Source organism: Bos mutus, chromosome 13, assembly GCF_027580195.1.
Source record: "Bos mutus isolate GX-2022 chromosome 13, NWIPB_WYAK_1.1, whole genome shotgun sequence".
NCBI classification, from domain to species: domain Eukaryota; kingdom Metazoa; phylum Chordata; class Mammalia; order Artiodactyla; family Bovidae; genus Bos; species Bos mutus.
The window spans coordinates 59,149,026-59,170,238 of record NC_091629.1 but is presented as its reverse complement, the minus strand read 5'-3'; the positions used below and the strand labels follow the sequence as shown (position 1 = coordinate 59,170,238).

Below are 21,213 nucleotides of genomic sequence, written 5' to 3'. Positions count from 1 at the left end.
GAGTAACCCAGGTGAAAAGGGGTGGACTTATTATTATGGTGGAAAGGAGAGGCATCTCAAGCAGGCTTGCCCTCAGGCATCTAGTCTGCACCTGGCTCCCTGTCTGTCTGGTCTGTAAAATGACCACACCTGAGGAGAGACTGCCCTCTGAGACATAGGACCCAGGGTTTGGACTCTCAAGGCAATTCAGACTGAAAGTGCCTGGGAGTCCCCACACAAGCTCCCATCCTAATTATACCTGCAAAACCTGGGTATTAATAACTGGGGGCCCAATCAGTAGACTTTCTTTTGGACACTGGGGCAACTTTCTCTGTGCTCAGTGAAGCCCTTTGTCTGCTTTCCTCCTGATCCACTACTGTAATGGGACTGTCGGGATGAGCCAAACACTATTATTTCAGTCATCCTTTAAGCTGAAACTGGAACTCTGTGCTGTTTTCACAGGAGTTTCTGATTGTGCTGGAGTCTCCCTCATCCCTTCTAAGGAGGGATATACTGAACATGGTCCAGGCTTCTGTTTTCACAAATATGGAGCCTGCTCTTTTAATTGAACAAAATGTAAATCCTAGAGTGTGGGTTGATGGAAAACTGCGGGTTGAGCACAAAATGCCATTCCTGTTATTATCAAGATCAAAGACCCTCACTTATTTTCACATCAAAAGCAGTATCCACTAAAGCCTGAGGTTAAGGAATGGGCAAAACCTTACTGTACTGACTTCTCATGAAGTAAGTGGGATCTTAAACTCTAAAGTTCAGAGCAACAGTGGTCCATCTTAAAGCTACTGTAACTCAAGGAGTGTCAAAAGTTCTAGAAATAGAATATCACTTACACGATCCTGGAGATCTCAATCTTCAGGAAAGGTTGAAAAGGCCAATGCTGTTATTAAAAGACATCTGTGTAAGCTAACTCAGGAAACACAAGACAGTTGGTTTAAAGTTCTACTCATGTCTTTAAAGAAGGCTTGAACTGCCCCTAAGAAGAAGGGACTGTGTCTATGACAGACTGTTTTTGTGCACAGATATTGTAATAGATCCTAAAAACTTAAAATTAACTATATGACTCAGCTTTCAGCTTTTCAACCTCCTTGTCAGGGAAAGGCTTCATGTGGAGGGTTTCTCTGCTTCAAGGAAAGGACTTTCTTCAACTCTGTGAATACCCTCACCGACAACAATCGTATATGACACCTCTTCTTGATCTGATGCCATCGAACAATCCTAAAATGGACTGATGTAACCATGGACATAATGTAACTTTTAATTTTGATTATGTTTTAACTTGGTTTAATGGCTATTTTGCCACTGTAAAATGGGGTTTGTCTCTAACCATCTTGTCACGCGAGTGTATGTTCCTCGGTTCTTTGTCTCGTCACAACAAAGATTTGGAGCGACGGACATTAAAGCCCTCGGCGCGTCACAGCTCTTGGGTCTTGGACAAACTGTGCTACAGCTCTTAGGCAAATCAATGTTACAGCTCTATTTTATTTAGAAGATAGCAGGAAAGTGAGAGGGAGAGAGAGAAAGAAAAGAGCGCACGCACGCGGGAGAGAGAGTCCCAGAGAAAGCGCTTTGGCTCCTCCTTTTATATGTTTTTTCCTCCACCTGGGCCTGCCCTATGCAAATTGGGCTTAGCCAGGAGTGCTGTTTGTTCTGTTTGTTCTGCCTGAAGTCTTCACTCTGGTCCTCGGACCTTCCTTGTCTTTTAGCCACCGCCATTTTGGACTCCTTTTCCCTATTCTACCTACCTAACAATCTGAAAGCTTTTATTTTATTTTATTTTTTTTTGAAAGCTTTTAAGTTACTAAAGGTTGTCCAGGCTCCTACGAGTGCCACAGCCTCCTCCAACTATTACTTGGGGCCCCGGGATCAAAGACCCTCAGTATGAGGGTTAGGAGAATATGTTCCCTCAACAACTTAGGGATGATGCCCGTCAACAGCAGGAAGTAATTATGGAATGAAAACGACAGCCCTTTCTCTTGGCAACATGATTCTCTTAAAAGAAAAGGGGGAGTGTGAGAGTCAATTCCTAGGTAGGTTGATAAGTCCAGGGTCCCTGAGGAGGAGGAAGGGGTCTGGGGCTCTCAAGGAGAAAAGGACAAACGTTCTCTTCTACACTGCTTTCTCTTAGTGAATATAACAATATATCTTGCTCGAGGACATGTTTCTCCTTAACAAGAACCTTCTGACTAATTCTATCATCTTAAAATATTTATTATGGGAGTGGATCTGGTAAGATCTTTCCATTGTTCATTCTAATCTTGTTAATTTAAGATGTATATTGTGGGAGTGGGTTTGGAAAAAGTATATAAGGTCTTGATAAGACTAGCTAGGGGGGCACTCTGCTTCCCCCTTCTGATGTCTATGTCAGAAGCTTTCTCTGTCCCTTTTTATACTTTAATAAAACTCTGCTACACAGAAGCTCTTGAGTGATCAAGCCTGGTCCCTGGTCCAGAATAAGTTGAATTTTCTTCTTCAGAGATCACAAATCCAACATCTTTCACTGAAAGCTATCATAGGATTAGCCTGTTTTTGTTTTTTCCTATTCTATATCACACTGAAATGAACATACTTATTCTATTTTGTGAACACCTTTCCAATAAATAGGACAAATTCCCAGAAGTGTAGTTGGTGGGTCAAAGGTACTCCATTTTAAATTGTTAAGTCTTTTGATTTGTTGCAAAGTTATATTTTAAAATTGTACCAATTTACAAATTTTCCTCAGCAGAATGTGTTCATTTGCATACAACCTTCCCCAAACCTTCAGTCTTACTATAATATTCATTAATCTAAGAAGAAGAAAAGGTGTCTCACTTTTGGTTTAACTTGAATCCCCTGATTAATCAAAAGGTCAAATATTTCTTTCTTATATTTTGAATGATTAGTATTTTGGATTCTGTGTGTGTGTGTGTGTGAAATGCCTGTTCATGTCCCTGGTCTGTGTTTTTCCATTTGGGGTACTAGATTTTTCCAACTCTAAAGGCATATAATTCCATTTGATTTTCTTTTTCTCCTGATTCCTCATTTTGGGTCTGTAGTCACTTACATATAACTATTCTGCCTGATCTAACACAGTGCCCGTCCTTTGCCCACCCCACACCCCCATGCACAGCATGCAGCCTTGTGCTTCCGTTTTACTCACCGAGGATAAGAAATGGTGAATTCGCGACTATGAGCACAAAGGGCACCCCGACATACAGCATCAGGCCAAAGCCACTCACCACAGCCAGGGCGGTGGAGATGACTCCAAAGACTGCGACCCACATTTTGTTCTGCACACAGTCACACCTGTAAATTTGGAGGGAAAAGTCATGGAACTTGTGGTGGTAGCTTCCATACTGAAATTCCAGCCATTCCTAACATTCTTGACTCGGACACCTCTTCAGAGCCCTCTTGGGCAATAATCCCCATACCTGTCTGCTAGAGAACTTTAATTTCCAGGCACTAGCCCAGACCAACTGAACAAAAAAAAGGGTGGTGTGGGGCGGGGGATGGGGTGGGGACAGAAAATTGGGAATCTGTCCTTTTACCAAACTATACTGGTTGATTCTTATGCAGTGAGCCAAGCATGAATCCACCGACTGGCCTTTCAGAACCACAAAAAGATACTAAAACATTGCAAAAAGCTAATTCCACTCTGATCTCCAAAGGAGTGTGAATAGAAGCAAGCAGTATGAAAGTGCCCACGTCGAGGTAACTTCTCACCCACTTATGACTCCCATCAGCCATAAACACAATCCCAAATACCTCCTGTATGTCAAAGCTGGTTTAATATATATTGTGGTTAACAAAAAGAATGAAAGCCTCCTTCTAAAAGTTTTTCATGGTTCTCTGCTAAAGAAGTGTGTTTCTAGAAAAGAGGCCCTGTGTGTGTGTGTGTGTGCTCAGTCAATTCAGTTGTGTCTGACTGCTTGTAGACACAACCATGAACTGTAGCCCACTAGGCTCCTCTGTCCATGGGAGTCTCCAGGCAGGAACAGTGGGAGTAGGTTGCCATGCCTTCCCTCTAGGGGATCTTCCCACCCAGGGGTCAAACCCGCATCTCCTGTGTCTCCTGCACTGCAGGCAGATTCTTTACCACTGAGCCACCAGGGAAGCCCAGGAAAAGTGGCTGCTGCTGCTGCTGAGTCCATGGGAGTCAGTCACAAATAGTCCGACTCTGTTGCGATGCCCATCCCTCTAGTGGATCAGCCCACCCAGGCTCCTCCATCCATGGGATTCTCCAGGTTAGAGTATTGGAGTGGGTTGCCATTGTCTTCTTCGAGAAAAGTGGCTACTAATTGCAAAAAAAAAAAAAAAAGTAATATATACTCCATTTTGAATAACACAAGTTATGTCTATTTCTTGGTTGGACCAACAAAAATGGGAATATATATACAGCATTTTAAAAAGACTGGATTTAATACTTTAACTCCCCAACAACCACAACTTTACATTTTAAAGTATTGATGACAATCTCTAGGTTTCTGTTTTACTTCATTGCCAATTGCGTCAAAACAAATGACTGACGGCTGCCTCTTGAAACTTCAGGAGGAGAGAGAAACAGTCTGGTTTGAAGACTAGGAAAGTCAACTATGGAAATGGAGCTGCTGATTCCCAAAAGCAAGACTATAACTAAAGACCTTATTGATGCAAGGCCACATTAAAATAACCAAACTTTCTTATTAAAACAACTCTATGTGCCTGTATTTCACTTTTTCTCAAACTGCTGGTGCTATCTGTTAAACTCAGGTCCCCAAATCAACACACATACACACACCAAAACAAAAGGGTTTTGCTTGATTCCAAAACAAAATTTGATCACAACCAATACTTTCTTGTGGGCTTCCCTAGAGCTCAGATGGTAAAGAATCTGCCTGCAATGCAATCCCTGGGTCAGGAAGATCTCCTGGAGAAGGAAATGGCAATCCACTCCAGTATTCTTGCCTGGAGAATCCCAGGAACAGAGAGGCCTGGTGGGCACAGACCCTGGGGTCACAAAGAGTCGGACATGATTAAGTGACTAACACGTGCACACAACACTTTCTTAAAGCAACAATACTGGTTTACAAGAGTTTAAGGTGAAAGTAACACAAATGAACCTTGAAACCAGAAAGATGAACAGGATAAAAGCTGCGTAGGACATGCTTAACCCCATTCCCTCTTTCAGGTTTCTGGACTGTTGGTATAAATTTTTCAGAGGATGGAGGGAGTGAAGTATATTATTGGCTAGAGTCCTTTGACTTCGACTAGTCGCTGTGCTGGCTCTCTAAGTGATCCTTATTTTAATGTTCATAGGCAATAGAAGGAAAGATGTGAATGCAGAACACCGGTGAACACACTCGCAGCTTTTCTAGTCCCCAAGAAGGACTTTGGTTAAGCAGTTTATCAGAATGACTTAGGAGAGTCTCAGAACTTTAGATTCCTGCAGTCCTGGAACACAGCTCTGCAGACTCTGATCTACAGTTTGTAGGGAAGTTGCAGAATCCATGTGTCTAAAAATTTCTTCATGTGATTCCAGTGCTCAGGCTGACTTGGGAATCACTGGCAGCAAAATGACCAATCAAAACAGCTCACTAACTACACATTAAAGAAGGCCCTAACCCTAAAGAATGCATGGAACAGGAGTTCCCTGGTGGTCCAATGGTTAGGACTCCTCAGCACTTTCATTGCTAGGGCCTGGGTTTGGCCAAAAAAAAAAAAAAAAAAGGTATAAATGGATGAAATGAAGGATAATAGCTCTAATATATACAGAATATTAAATACCCAAACAATAGAAGTAAGTCCTTCCTTGTCAGAAATTATTTTAAATTTAAACAGATTAAACTTTCCAATCAAAAAGCAGATATTGTCAGGATGGATAAAACAGCATGATTCAACTATATGCTATTTATAAGAGATTCACTTTAGATCCAAAGACATAAAAGTAAGTCCTTCCTGATAAGAGGACTGAAAAAGATTAAACTCCCAATCAAAAAAGCAGATATTGTAATGTAAAAACAGAGACTCAACTAGTGCCTATACTGATAACAGACAAAGCAGACTATTTCAAAAACTGTTAGAAGTTTTGAGACAGAAGGGCATTATATATTTATAAAAGGGCCAATTAATCAAGAAGATATAACAATTATAAACATAAATGGACCTCATAACAGGGACCCAATATATATGAAGCAAATATTAACAGTATTATAAAGATAAATACATAGCTCTACAGTAATAGTTGGAAAGTTCAATACCTCACTTTCAATAATGGATAAAACATCTAGGCAGATAATCTATAAGGAAAATGAAAACATACAAAATACCATAAAACTTATGAGATGTAGTGACACCAGTGCCCAGAGGCAAATTTATACTGCATTAAAAAAAAGAGCAAAGATCTCAAACCACTTTGTGGATTTAGACACCTTGTGGAACCAGAAAAAGAAGAGAAGACCAAACACAAAGCTAATGGAAGGAATAAAATAAGAACAGGGATAAATATAATTGAGAATAGAAAAACAATAGAGAAAACCAACAAAGCCAAAAGTTGGTTATCAAAAAAAACAACAACAAAAACCAACAAAATTGAAAGACATTTATTTAGAGTGATAAAGGGGAAAAAAAGATACAAATAACTAAATGAGACATAAAAATGGGGACATCACTACTGAATTTACAGAAATAGAAAGGATTTAAGACATTACTATAAGCAACCTATGCCAAAAAACTGGATAACCTAGATAAAATACACAAATTCCTAGAAATACACAAAGACCTAAATTGACTCAAGATGAAACTCTCAACAGAACATGTAAAAAAAGGACTGATCCATAGTCAAAAACCTCCTCACCTCCAAAATAAAGTCCAGGCTTGATGGCTTCAACAGTGAATTTTATCAAATATGTAAAGAAGAATTAACACCAATCTTTTCAAACCCTTCCAAAAAAAACTGAAAGGAAGGGAACACTTCCTAACTCTTTTGATGAGGCCATTATTACACTGATATCAATGTCAGACTAAGATACCACAAGGAAGCTACAAATGATACCTCTTATTAATATAGATACAAAAATCTTCAATAAAATTCTAGCAAACACAATTCAGTAAGCATATTAAAAGAAGTATACATCATGACCATATGGGATTTACCCCAGGAATGGAAGAGTGGTTCAACATGAGAGCATCAATCAATGTAACACAGCACACTAACAGAACAAAGGATAAAAACCATATGAATCTCTCAAAAGGTACAGAAAAGGCACTTGACAAAACCCAATGTCTCTTCATGATAAAAACTCTCAAAAACAATGAATGGAAGGAAAGTTCCTCAAAATTATAAAGGCAAAATAAATTGAAGAAAGTAGGAAAACCACTAGACCATTCAGGTATGACCTAAATCAAATCCCTTATGATTATAAGTGGAAGTGAGAAATAGATTGAAGGGATTAGATCTGATAGAGTACCTGAAGAACTATGGACAGAGGTTTGTGACACTGTACAGGAGACAGGGATCAAGACCATCCCCAAGAAAAAGAAATGCAGAAAAGCAAAATGGCTGTCTGAGGAAGCCTTACAAATAGCTGTGAAAAGAAGAGAAGTGAAAAGAAAAAGAGAAAACAAATGAGAAAAAGAGAAAAGAGAAAACTCTCCATTTGAGTGCAGAGTTCCAAAGAATAACAAGGAGAAATAAGAAAGCCTTCCTCACCAATCAATGCAAAGAAATAGAGGAAAACAACAGAATGGGAAAGCCTAGATCTCTTCGAGAAAATTAGAGATAGCAAAGGAACATTTCATGCAAAGATGGGCACAATAAAGGATGGAAATGGTATGGACCTAACAGATATTAAGATATTAAGAAGATATTAAGAAGAGGTAGCAAGAATACACAGAAGAACTATACAAAAAGATCCTCATAACCCAGATAATCACAATGGTATAATCACTCACCTAGAGCCAGGCCTCCTGGAGTGTGAAGTCAAGTGGGCCTTAGGAAGCCTCATTATGACCAAAGCTAATGGAGTTGATGGAGTTCCAGTTGAGCTCTTTCAAATCCTAAAGATGATGCTGTGAAAGTGCTACACTCAATGTGCCAGCAAATTTGGAAAACTCAGGACTGGAAAAGGTCAGTTTTCTTTCCAATCCCAAAGAAAGGCAATGCCAAAGAATGCTCAAACTACCACACAATTGCACTCATCTCACACGCTGGCAAAGTAATGCTCAAAATTCTCCAAGCCAGCCTTCAACAGAATGTGAACCACTTTTTATTAGACTTACTAAATTAAGATGCATCTATTTCCTAAAATAGATTTCAATCCTCACCAACATTATTTTCATTTTACATTTATTGTTGTTACAGTTATTGTACACACTATGAAATCTTTTTCATAAAAATGAACATGAAAATGAAAGGAACTCTATCATAGCAATGTCCGTTACTGAGCTTCCTCTAATAGGGTGATTTATCATCAACATGATTTTTAATGATCTAATTTCTGAGGCTCAATTAGGCTGTCCATCAATTTTCATGAAAGCAAAGTATTAGAAATCATCTGAGTTGCAAAAAGATTTAATACTAAATGAATAGACTCATTCATTTTCTCAAAAACAGCACTCTGTCTGGCACCTGAGAAATCTGTGGGCCCTGGAGAAACTCATCACAGTAAGCAGAGGGAGAGAGGCAGGTCTCACCTTTATGGAGAGGTCTTTGTAGAAAGCGAGACCCTCCATCCCACTGGGACCGCTCACCACCTCTCAGCCCTTGGCAAAGCAACCTCTGGAAAGTCGGCACAGGCAGGCTGGGGATCTTCAATTTCTTTTTAATCCATATACTGATGTAACCTTAACAAGCATTCACATAGCACTAAGCATGTGGGGGCCCAATTGTAAGGTTACCCACTTGAAAAACATTTAGGAAAAGCTCCTTTTTATTTCTCCCTCTTAGAGATTTGCAATCAAACCAGAATATTAAAATCTAAAGAAAGCTGTTTCACTTTCTTTATCACAGAATTTTTGAAACCAGTTTGCTCCCCCACCCCAATCTTTTCTCCCAAAGAATACACAGTTGTATAGAAAGAGACTTTAAGTCTGCTGCTCTGGTCCCCAGAGCTCCAAACTGAGTCTCCTGTGAGTTCATATGTGGCCTGACCTGTTCATGACAACTACAGGCCTCTCTAGTCTTCAGGGGACCTGAGATTGGTTGGTTTTCATGGACTGTTACCTGCTAGGGCAGTGTTAGTCTCTGCCCCAGCCTTCCTACTCACATTATCCATTTTTAGATGGACGTTTGGCTACAACAGGAAGGTGTCTGTGCTACTGATGTGGGGGCAACACCCACTGCAGCCATGAACTTGAAGCCTTATGATCAGCTCTCAAATAACCACCAGTGGATGGTCAGTTTGGTGCCTCCCTATCTGTCTTTCTGGGCCCCGTGGTCCATGATGATGTGGGCCAAGTCAAGAAGGACTATGATTAGAGGCAGAGTACAATTAAAATCCAAACATACATGAGTGGTATGTGTATGTGAGAAAGAGACTGTGTCTCATCAAATGACTGCTTTTTATTACACCCAGAGCCATGTGGATTGTAATCATCTGGTTTGAATTGTCCATCTTTTCATTGCCAAGCACAAAGAGTTGGCTACATTATCATGATGAAGATGAGAAAACACAGTTCAAGTACCACCTCTAGGGAGAGATGTCCCCGAAGCTGTTCACTACCTGGAAAGAGGGCCGGGTTCCCTGACTTGAGTCACATTTTGGAACATCACAGGCATATGATCTAAGACACCACTGACAGTACACAAGAACAAGTCCCTGCTAGCCTTTCCACCAGGAAGACCCCAGGACTTCAAGTTAGAAATCAGTCAATATGCGATGCACCAGTGCTGAACATTTTGGTTTGCATGGAGATCCAGTCAGATTCTCCACTCTGACTGCAGCTCAGAACTCAAACAAATCAGTCATATCTGCTGGGAAAGAAGGCTGGAGAGCAAGCTGGTGGAGCATCTCTGTTCTTGGAACACAGGAACCGTGAAGCGCGTCTGCCTGTACCTTCATTCTGCACACCGCCTTCACTCTACCCAGAACAAGAGTGCTGGTGAGAGCCAGAGGCCAACCACATGAATGACTGGTCCAGCCTCAACTGGAACTGGCGTGGCCCTTGGGAAGCCTGTGTTCTCACCTGTGAAGCTGCAAAGCAACCGATGCATTTTTATAAGCCTCTGCAAACCAAGGAGAACAGAAATCAAAACAGCTGGAAGAAACAAGATAAGGCATTAAAATTAGTTTTTGATCCTAAAACCACTGGAGGTTTCCTGGGAAATTACCCTCCCAAACTCCCATTGATGGGAAGACAAGAAGAGCAGAAATCAAATGGTTTGGTTACAGGTGACGGGGGAGAGCTCTCAGCACGTCAGGTCATGAGTTCTAGATGTTAAGGTTCAGGGAAACGTGCCAGTGAAGGGCCAGGAAATAAACACCACACAGCGAGGCCATGAGCAGGATACTCTACATGCTCAGTGAAAACTCCTAGACAAATTCGGCTTAAATATTTTATCTTTAATGCTTTGTAGAAGGGCTGGGGAAGGAGAGTGGGGTGAGGAAAACAAAGTAGCTAGATTAAAATTTCTTTCATGTAATGAGATACGCAAAATATAGCTAAAAATAATAATATGTCTAAGTGTAAGTCTTGAGGAATACAGCTCTTTTTATTAAATAAGAAGTAACTTTTAATTAGACTAATGTTCCTCCTTTGGTTTCAAATAGTCCTGATTCTCTGAAGATGCTAATTGTCTACACCCTTCATGTGTCTTATCACCGTAATTTTAACTTTTTAAAGCAGCTGGACGATGTAAATATGGATCTGTGAAAAGCAGAATATATACTTGGTACTATATACATATATGTATATATACACAATAAATATGTCAAGCTTTCCTATCATTTACCAACCTATTAAATTTTTTATAAAAATGTAAAGTTAAAAAAAAAAAAGGTACAATTAGCACCAGAACACTGAAAAAACAAGGAGATATGTTGCTGAATCAGAAACTTCTGGCTTCTCATCCTTTATAACTCCTCTGAAGGTAGTTAGCAAGATTCTTCTTTTAATCCCTGGCCATGCTTTGCCACTCTGCCGTCTTTAGTGTAGGTTTATGGATGTTCATAATGTTCTTGTTCAACAACTGTCATAGGAAGCAAATTCTGTTCATTCATCTCAAATATCCGGTTCTGCTGCTGCTGCTGCTGCTAAGTCGCTTCAGTCGTGTCCGATTCTTTGCGACCCCATAGACGGCAGCCCACCAGGCTCCGCCGTCCCTGGGATTCTCCAGGCAAGAACACCGGAGTGGGTTGCCATTTCCTTCTCCAATGATGAAAGTGAAAAGTGAAAGTGAAGTCTCTCAGTCATGTCCAACTCTTCTGAAGTCAAGTCGCTTCAGCCGTGTCCAATTCTTTGCAACCCCATGGACTGCAGCCTACCAGGCTCCTCTGTCCTTGGGATTTTCCAGGCAAGAGTACTGGAGTGGGTTGCCATTGCCTTCTCCAAATATTCGGTTCACTGCCCATCAATCAGGGCCCAAGCCATGTCCCAGGCCCTCCTAGAGTTGTCCTCTCCTGACCACACTAGTGCACATTCACCCAACTTCCTCCTAAATTCCTGCAACACTCTCTTTGGTATCACTGAAAATTCAAAACTTACCACCTGACATTGTCATTTATATATACAGACATATAATATATAAAATGCAGTATGTAAGATATATGTAAAATATATAAAAATTATATAGAGTCCCTTGAAATAAAGAATTCTATTGAATTGGTTTCAGATGACTTGGTGTATTTTTTCTTGTCCTCTGCTTGTATGATATTCATCTGAAATTCAATTATTATTAGAACTGCAAGAAATAGAAGAATAGGATCTTACTTCCTAGAGGTCCCATGTCAGAGTCCACGTTCCCTGGTCTCATGCTCCCTTGAGTTCCCCTCTCTCTTTCATCTCCAACTTTTTATTATTTTTATAGGTTTTTGTACAATATTTTCTCTTTACCTTTTTATTTTGAAGTATGTTTCATAACTTCCGTTCTTTGCTGTATAATGTTTCTCAGAAGACAAAGTACACACTCCTATCCTCACACCAGCTCTGTGTTTAGGAGCTGTTTGACTTTGTCTCTGTGTTTGACTTACATTTTCATATTTCACAATATTACCACATGCCAGGCGAGGCAAACATTTTCCTGTCTGCTTCTCATTTTGACCCATGTCACGCTAAAATGAAGCAAAAGAAAGGGTTGCAGACAGACCATTGAATGCTTTATTTAAGATGCTGGCCTTTTATAATTACATTTCATATTTTCCAAAGATGAGCCCGTGCATCAGAGGTATGGCCAGTCATTTGGCGCCTTCTGCAGGACACAAAAAGCCACAAGCTGGGAAAATTAGATCTGATTTAATGAACATCAAGGTGGCCACCACATTCCTAGAACCACTCTGAATAAACTGTTTCCTGCAGTCAAAATAACTATACTACCTAAAGCAATCTACAGATTCGATGCAATTTCTATTAAATTACCAATGGTGTTTTTCACAGAACTAGAACAAAAAATTTTACAGTGTGTATGGAAATACAAAACACCCTGAAGAGCCAAAGCAATCTTGAGAAAGAAAAGCAGGAACTGACAGAATCATGCTCCCTGAATTCAGACTATACTACAAGCTACAGTAATCAAAACACTGGTACTGACACAAAACCCAAAATATATGGCATAGTTCAATAGAACAGGATAGAAAGTTCAGAAAGAAACCCACACACTTATGGTCAATTAATCTAGGACAAAGGAGGCAAGATGATGCAATGGAGAAAAGACAGCCTCCTTAATAAGCTGAGCAGAGAAAGCTGGACAGCTACATGTATAAGAATGAAATCAGAACACTCCATAACACCATCCACAAAATATAAACTCCAAATGGATTAAAGACTTAAATGTAAGAACAGACACTATAAACTTCTTGGAGGAAAAGAACATAGGCAGAACACTCTCTGCCACAAATCACAGCAATATCTTTTTTGAACCACCTCTTAATGAATATAAAAACAAAAATAAGCAAATGGGACCTCATTAAACTTAAAGGCTTTTGCACAAGATATCATAAACAAGACAGAAGACAACAGAAAGGGGGACAATATTTCCAAATGATGCAACTGACAAGAGATTACTCTCCAAAATATTCAGGCTTTCCAGGAGTCATGTACATATGTGAGAGCTGGACTATAAACTAGACTGAGTGCTGAAGAATTGATGTTTTCATACTGTGGTGCTGGAGAAGACTCTTGAGAGTCCCTTGGACAGCAATGAGAACGAACCAGTGAATCTTAAAAGAAATCAACCCTGAATATTCATTGGCACGACTGATGCTGAAGCTCTAATACTTTGGACACTTGATGCAAAGAGCCTACTTACTGGAAAAGACCCTGATGCTGCGAAAGACTGAAGGACAGAGGAGAAGGGGGCGAAGAGGATGAGATGGTTAGACAGCATCTTCAACTCGATGGCTGTGAGTTTGAGCAAACTCCAGGACATGGTGAAGGACAGGGAAGCAGGGTGTGTTGCAATCCATGGGGGTCGCAAAGAGTTGGACATGACTGAGCAAGGTAACAATAACAATAACATGCAGAGGTTCACAAAGAAATGTGACTGGAAGGGGTGACTACAACTGGGAGTTGATATCAGTCAGCTCAGTTCAGTCGCTCAATCCTGTCAGACTCTTTGTGACCCCATGGGCTGCAGCATGCCAGGCCACCCTGTCCATCACCAACTCCTGGAGCTTACTCAAATTCATGTTCATTGAGTCAGTGATGCCATCCAACCATCTCATCCTCTGTCGTCCCCTTCTCCTCTGTCCCTCAGTCTTTCGAAGCATCAGGGTCTTTTCCAGTAAGTAGGCTCTTCGCATCAAGTGTCCAAAGTATTAGAGTTTCAGCATCAGTCGTGCCAATGAATATTCAGGGATGATTTCCTTTAGGATTGACTGGTTGGATCTCCTTGTAGTCCAACGGACTCTCAAGAGTTGTCTCCAACACCACAGTTCAAAAGCTTCAATTCTTCAGCGCTCAGCTTTCTTTATAGTCCAACTCTCACACCCATACATGACTACTGGAAAAACCATAGCTTTGACTAGATGGCCCTTTGTTGGCAAAGTAATCTCTCTGCTTTTTAATATGATATCTAGGTTGGTCTAGCTTTTCTTCCAAGGAGTAAGCATCTTTTAATTTTATGGCTGCAGTCAACATCTACAGAGATTTGGGAGCCCCAAAAGATAAAGTCTCTTACTATTTCCATTGTCTCCCCATTTATTTGCCATGAAGTTATGGGACCGGATGTTGTGATTTTAGTTTTCTGAATGTTGAGTTTTAAGCCAATATTGTCACTCTCCTCTTTCACTTTCATCAAGAGGCTCTTTAGTTTTTCTTCATTTTCTGCCATAAGGGTGGTGTCATCTGCATACCTGAGATTATTGATATTTCTCCTGGCAATCTTGATTCCAGCTTGTGCTTCATCCAGCCTGGCATTTCACATGATGTACTCTGTATATAAGTTAAATTAGCAAGGTGACAATATACAGCCTTGATATACTCCTTTCCCGATTTGGAAGCAGTCTGTTGTTCCACATCCAGTTCTAACTGTTGCTTCTTGACCTGCATACAGATTTTTAGGAGGTAGGTCAGGTGGTCTGGTATTCCCATGTCTTTAGGATTTTTCCACAGTTTGTTGTGATTCCCACAGTCAAAGGCTTTGGCGTAGGCAATAAAGCAGAAGTAGATGTATTTCTGGAACCTGCTTGCTTTTTCGATAATCCAGTGGATGTTGGCAATTTGATCTCTGGTTCCTCTGCCTTTTCTAAATCCAGCTTGAATATCTGGAAGTTCATGGTTCAAGTACTGTTGAAGCCTGGCTTGGAGAATTTTGAGCATTACTTGCTAGTGTGTGAGATGAATGCAATTGTGCAGTAGTTTGAACATTCTTTGGCATTGCCTTTCACTGGGGTTGGAATGAAAACTGACCTTTTCCAGTCCTGTGGCTACTGCCGAGTTGTCCAAATTTGCTGGTATATTGAGTGCAGCACTTTCACAGAATCATCTGTTAGGATTTGAAATAGCTCAACTGCAATTCCATCACCTCCACTAGCTTTGTTCATAGTGATGCTTCCTAAGGCCCATTTGACTTCGCATCCAGGATGTCTGGCTCTAGGTGAGTGATCACACCATTACACTTATCTGGGTCATGAAGATCTTTTTTGTATAGTTCTCCTGTGTGTTCTTGCCACCTCTTCTTAGTATCTTCTGCTTCTCTTAGGTCCATACCATTTCTGTCCTTTATTGTGCTCATTTTTGTATGAGATGTTCCTTTTATATCTCTAATTTTCTTGAGACGTCTCTAGTCTTTCCCATTCTATTGTTTTCCTCTATTTCTTTGCATTGATCACTAAGGAAGGTTTTCTTATCTCTCCTTGCTATTCTTTGGAACTCTGCATTCAAATAGGTGTATCTTTCCTTTTCTCCTTTGCCTTTAGCTTCTTGTCTTTTCTCAGCTATTCGTAAGGCCTCCTCAGACAACCATTTTGCCTTTTTGCATTTCTTTTTTTGGGGGCTGTACAATGTCACAAACCTCCATTCATAATCTTCAGGCACTCTGTCTATCAGATCTAATCCCTTATATCTATTTGACACTTCTACTGTATAATCATAAGGTATTTGATTTTGATCATACCTGAATGGCTGCAAAAAATGTAATCAATCTGATTTTGGTAGTGACCATCTGGTGATGTCCATGTGTAGAGTCTTCTCTTGTGTTGTTGGAAGAGGGTGTTTGCTATGACCACTGCGTTCTCTTGGCTAAACTCTGTTAGCCTTTGCCCTGCTTCATTTTGTACTCCAAGGCCAAATTTGCCTGTTACTCCAGGCATCTCGTAACTTTCTACTTTTGCATTCCAGTCCCCTATACTGCAAAGGATATCTTTTTTGGGTGTTTGTATTAACAATTAACATCCAAATTACCTAGAATTATCTAGAAGGTCCTGTAGGTCTTTATAGAACTGTTCAACTTCAGCTTCTTCAGCATTACTGCAATTACTGGTAGTTGATATACTACTTAATAAATGACAGGGAGTAGGAGAATAAGGCATCTTGTAAAAAACAGGTGACTTGGGTGAGGAGGGATACTTATGAGAGAACAAATAACATTTAGGAAAGATAAATGGTACCTCAGATGGATATATGGGAGATAAGGGAGTTTTGTGAAAATGTTTGTTTGTCTGGTGCTTTTTCCAAAATAAAAAGTCTTTTTCCAAGACTTTTTCCAAAAAGCAAAGCAAAAATAGATAGATAGGTAGATAGGTAAAGAAAAGGTGAAACGTCTTGGGCAAATCTTATTTATCCATGAGGAACTTTCTCTAATTTTAATACTGTCTCCAAAAGTAAATCAAAAGTCAATTAAAACTGACTCAAAAATGCATTCCTTTTTATAGTTGAATAATACACAGCTTCTTTATCTATTCATCTGTTGATGGACATCTAGGTTACTTCCATGTCCTAGCTATTGTAAATAGTGCTGCAATGAACACTGGGGTACATGTGTCTTTTTGGAATTTGCTGTATGATGCAGGGAACCCAAAGTTGGTGCTTTGTGACAACCTAGAGGGGTGGAAAGGGGAGGGATGGGGAGGGAGGTTCAAGAGGGAGGGGCATATGCATACCTATGGCCAATTCAAGTCAATGTTTGGCAGAAACCATCACAATATTGTAAAGTAATTATCCTCTAATTAAAAATAAAAATTTTAAAAAGTTAATTCATTTAAAAGGCAAAAACTCAGGCAAATCTTGTTTCTCCATGAGGAAGGACCTGTGAATCTGTGTTTAAAGTTACATATAGTAAGTTTTATGCCAATATTACCAATTGTAATACATCAAAACATTGATGGTAGCCATAATATCAGTATCTAAATCTTTAGGTAGTGATAAAAACTGGAAAATACAAAAATGCTATCAATCAACACCACTAAATATTAATGACAAGTCTGCTTTTTTGGGTGCTGTTTAAATAGCTGGTATTAGAGCTCAGTCTGAGTTTGTAAAGGGTGTTCCTGGTGGCTAAAATGGTAAAGAATCCACCTGCCATGCAGGTGACCTCAGTTTGATCCCAGGATCTGGAAGATCCTTGGAGAGGGAATGGCTCCCTGCTCCAGTATTCTTGCCTGGAGAATTCCATGGACAGAGGAACCTGGTGGGCTACAGTCCATGGGGTCACAAAGAGTCAGAATGATTGAAACACTATCATTGCTTAGAATATGGAAAATTCAACAGTGCTGATTTTTAAATCTGCTAAAAAGTAAGTTAGATGCAGAGAAACATCACTTAAAATGCTATATAAATTTTCATCATACAGATGTAATACAAAAATACTTTCCTTTAATAAAGATTTTCTCATCATCTTTAATGGAAAACAATGAAATGTCATGGAAACAGTCCAGTAGAGAAACTTTTATGATTTATCATTCTAAATCATATATTTTTCCTTCAAAATCTGTGTATACTGTGCTTTTGTTTTCAAAATTTGGTCATCATACACATTTGACCCATCTGCAGATACATGAGACACTATAAAGGCATCAGATGCAAATTCAGCATCAACTGGAAAGAAAAGGAAAGAATTATATGCTTTACCTAAAATACTTGAGTTAACTAAGCATTAGTAAAAACAAAAAAAAAAAACTGCCAAAAGCCTGAGACCTTTCCTAGTGTTTCGAAGAATGAAATATATCTATAGATGGCACCACATAAAATACAAGATTACAATTTTATAATCTGCTCATGGTCGCACGCTTTTTCTGGTTTTCTCATCCTTCATTCATTTACTAAGTAACTATGTGGGTGTGCATAGTGACAAGCTGAGTATCAGATGAAGCTCCACCCTGGTTTTAGACAAATGGGCATTCTTCATTCAAAGACAGCTATAAAAGATACAAGGAACATGAAGGGACAATTGAGTGAATACTGAGCTTTTTTGAATACTCATGTATTCATGCAAAGGTTCTGTGACAAGGTTTTTCCTGTGGTCATGTATGGATGTGGAATTGGACAAGATGAAGAATGACCTGTCCATGTTGAAAAGACTCTTGAGTCCCTTGGACTGCTAGAAAACAAGTCCATTCTGAAGGAGATCAGCCCTGGGATTTCTTTGGAAGGAATGATGCTAAACTGAAACTCCAGTAATTTGGCCACCTAAGAGTTGACTCAAAAAGACTCTGATTCTGGGAGGGATTGGGGGCAGGAGGAGAAGGGGACAACAGAGGATGAGATCAGGAGGGCATCACTGCTCTAGGACGTTTGTGTCAATACAGGGAGGCCTGTTTTTGGTGGAGGTGACATGACTGTATGTAGCTGACCTGAAGGACCTGAAGGACAGGAAAAAGTACAAGAGATAGAGAGGGGAGAAGCACATACAAAGACTAGAGGTGAGCAAGCACATCTGTGGGATCCTACACAGTCTGGCTGGTTAGATGCAGAGCTGAGGGGCAGAGTAGGGTGGTAGAGATAAGGCCAACTACTTTGGCAGGACCCAAATTGATGTGGGTGTTTGGAGCATTTCCTGAGGATAAAAGATAAACTGGTGACAAATCTAGTGACAGAGAAATTTTAAAGTCACCCACCAAATGACAGCTACACAAATGTGACTGCTTGAGTCTGGGTTTCCTAGCCTTAACCACTACCAGACACTTGAGAAGTTGATGAACTCCACGTTTTCTGAGAATAGTGTCAGGGTGTAGGAAGATAGCTCCACAGGGATGGAGGAAGTAGAAGAAGGATACAACTAGAAATAAAAAGAAATACACAGACCTTCAGAGACTGTTTTTCAAGCTATGGAACATGATGAATAAATGAGGAAGAAGGATATTTTTCACTATGACTGCTCATGTTTTCACATTTTTCATTAGCTATGTATAAAAAAATATTTAACATAGCATCTGTTATCCAAACAATGGAAAGAGATCCCATTTATTGTTTACAGTGTATTTCAGAAATCAATGTCTAAATTTAATTCATACATTTTGGCAACATACCTTCTCTTATTTCTCTAGCTATATTCCTGTCCAACTCCCGCTGCATCTGAAATAAGTCAAATATTTATCTTTAAGATAAACAAGCTATATGTTTATAACTTATGAAATGTGACTTTTAAATAATACTTTTAGAGACTAGACTTAACCTGAAGATTACTTCAGTAGAAAAAAATAATCATATAAAAAAAGAAAATGAATTCCTACTTATTCTGCTTATAGATAACAGAGAATGTACCTATGGAATGCTATTTAGATTAATTTGATAAAAAGTACAATAAATATCAGTCTATCAAGTACACATAATTTCAGAGAATTAGGGAATGACCCATAATCCTCAGAATGACCCACAAGATTACTATCTTCTCCCCTAAAAGCTCCTGGCCTAAATATGTACTTCTGAGACTTTATTTTGATTTCTAGGTGAGGATCCTGTTCAAATGGAGGAAGTTTGAGTCAAATGTTAATAAGGAGAACACATCTGTGATTTTCTTTAAACTTTTCCATTTAACAAAAACACAGAAAGGTGAGAAAATTATATACAAGAAAACAATGTACCAGCAAGACTTAATTCTGAAGATGTTTAGCGAGAAGGATTCTCTCATAAGTGTTAGTTTCCGAACTACATCCCATAGAAGGGGAAGGTCCCACAGGGGTCACTGCAGGGTTGAGGAACAGAGAAGTCACAGCTGCAGGAGCTCTGGCCACTCTTTAGCTAAATGGTTCTATACTTGTCTCCATTTTATATAACATGGTTCCACGCATAAGATTTTTTTTTTTTTTTTTTCAAAGAAAGGTTGTTTTATTTGAAAAAAAAAAAAAAAAAACTTTTTTTAAGGTATGAGACTCATTGATTTACTCAAAGTTCCAAATTCTACAAAAGAAGTAACAAAGCCAATGCCATTCTTACTGAGTCCTGTGCCAGCTACTTCTGCAGGTTAAGAAAAAACAGATTTTTAACTATAACATGGACAAAATGAATATATAAATCCTTCTTATATAATTAAAAATGCTTGTGGCATGACATGACTTTCTAACTAAATTATGTGCTTTAAATGCATAAATAAGAATAAACCAATAGCAAACACCTATTTGTAGCAGTTGATATAGTTAATTTAGAAATGATAAATATATTTTTAAAAACTAAACAGGGAACTTGAAGGAGAAAATCTTTATTTGAATCAAGCAGGCCAAAACTGAAGAGATTCAACCTTAAAAGGATGTTTGTTTCCCTCCAGATAAAACCTGATTAACTAAAATCAGTCAACATTGAATTATCCACATTTTGGGTTATTTAGAGCAAAATTTAAAACATGCAACAGATCTCTCTTTACTGTCTAGCATAGTTCTCTATCCAAGCTCTCATCATTAGTTGATTTATACAAAAAGTATGATATGTAATCTCATTTATAATCTAAATCTGGTCAGAAATTATAGTTGAACTTTATTTCCTCAGCCTGAAGTTTCAAGGGGAGGACTTATATTCCTACCCTCCATTTGAGAAGAGAGGAGATTTATCTAACAGGTGAGTTTGGGAGAAGGAACTAAGAAGTGCTTGCTTGGTTCCAAATCTCTTCTTTGAAAAGATGTTATGTTTCCACAGCATCGTGAACTTGGGTCTGCAGTAGGCAGCCTGTGTCTGGGATGGGGTCAAGCATTTGCTTCCTCCCCTTAGGCCTGCATGGGGAAGTGTCTGACTTGGGATGAAATGTTTGGAGGCCTGCTGTGACTGCACAGCTAAAGCACATCCTCCAGTTTCACGGCTCTCAAGTACTAAGACCCAACATAGCCGCAGTGCTGTCAAAGAAACTTTAGGTTGCTCTTCTATGATGGCAAGATGTCAAATGAGAAAACAGGTTGAGACTGCATTTAACAAGGGCTACTTGTCTCTGCATCACCAACATCACAGAAACACTATCAAAATGATAAACCCATGTGCACAGACTGAAATGGATATTTTAACCACAATGATTACACAATGAAAACTCGTTACAATTTCAAGACTCTGCATCATTACTATCTTAGATACCATTCATCCAGATGATGTCAAGATAGAGATAAAGCGAGCTTCATTTATAATTTTTAAATGTTTGCATTAACTACAAATTTAGAAACATTCTACAACTGCTCAGCAAGACAGTTTTTAGAA

General features: G+C 39.3%; 1 protein-coding gene and 2 pseudogenes across 1 annotated transcript in view; 1 reads left to right on the top strand and 2 right to left on the bottom strand.

Moving 5' to 3' along the window:
* LOC106700542 (patched domain-containing protein 3-like) overlaps window positions 1-21,213 on the top strand; it is a 137,928-nt pseudogene that overhangs the window by 15,748 nt on the left and 100,967 nt on the right.
* The window catches only part of LOC102283549 (patched domain-containing protein 3-like), a 120,344-nt pseudogene that overhangs the window by 3,806 nt on the left and 95,325 nt on the right, over window positions 1-21,213 (bottom strand).
* The window catches only part of LOC102283266 (ankyrin repeat domain-containing protein 26), a 65,308-nt gene that overhangs the window by 2,568 nt on the left and 41,527 nt on the right, over window positions 1-21,213 (bottom strand). The window contains exons 17-18 of the mRNA XM_070382148.1: window positions 10,135-10,206; window positions 3,134-3,279 (exon numbers count right to left, since the gene is read on the bottom strand). Coding sequence (XP_070238249.1) covers window positions 3,134-3,279; window positions 10,135-10,206 — 218 coding nt within the window. The remainder of the gene's footprint in view (window positions 1-3,133; window positions 3,280-10,134; window positions 10,207-21,213) is intronic.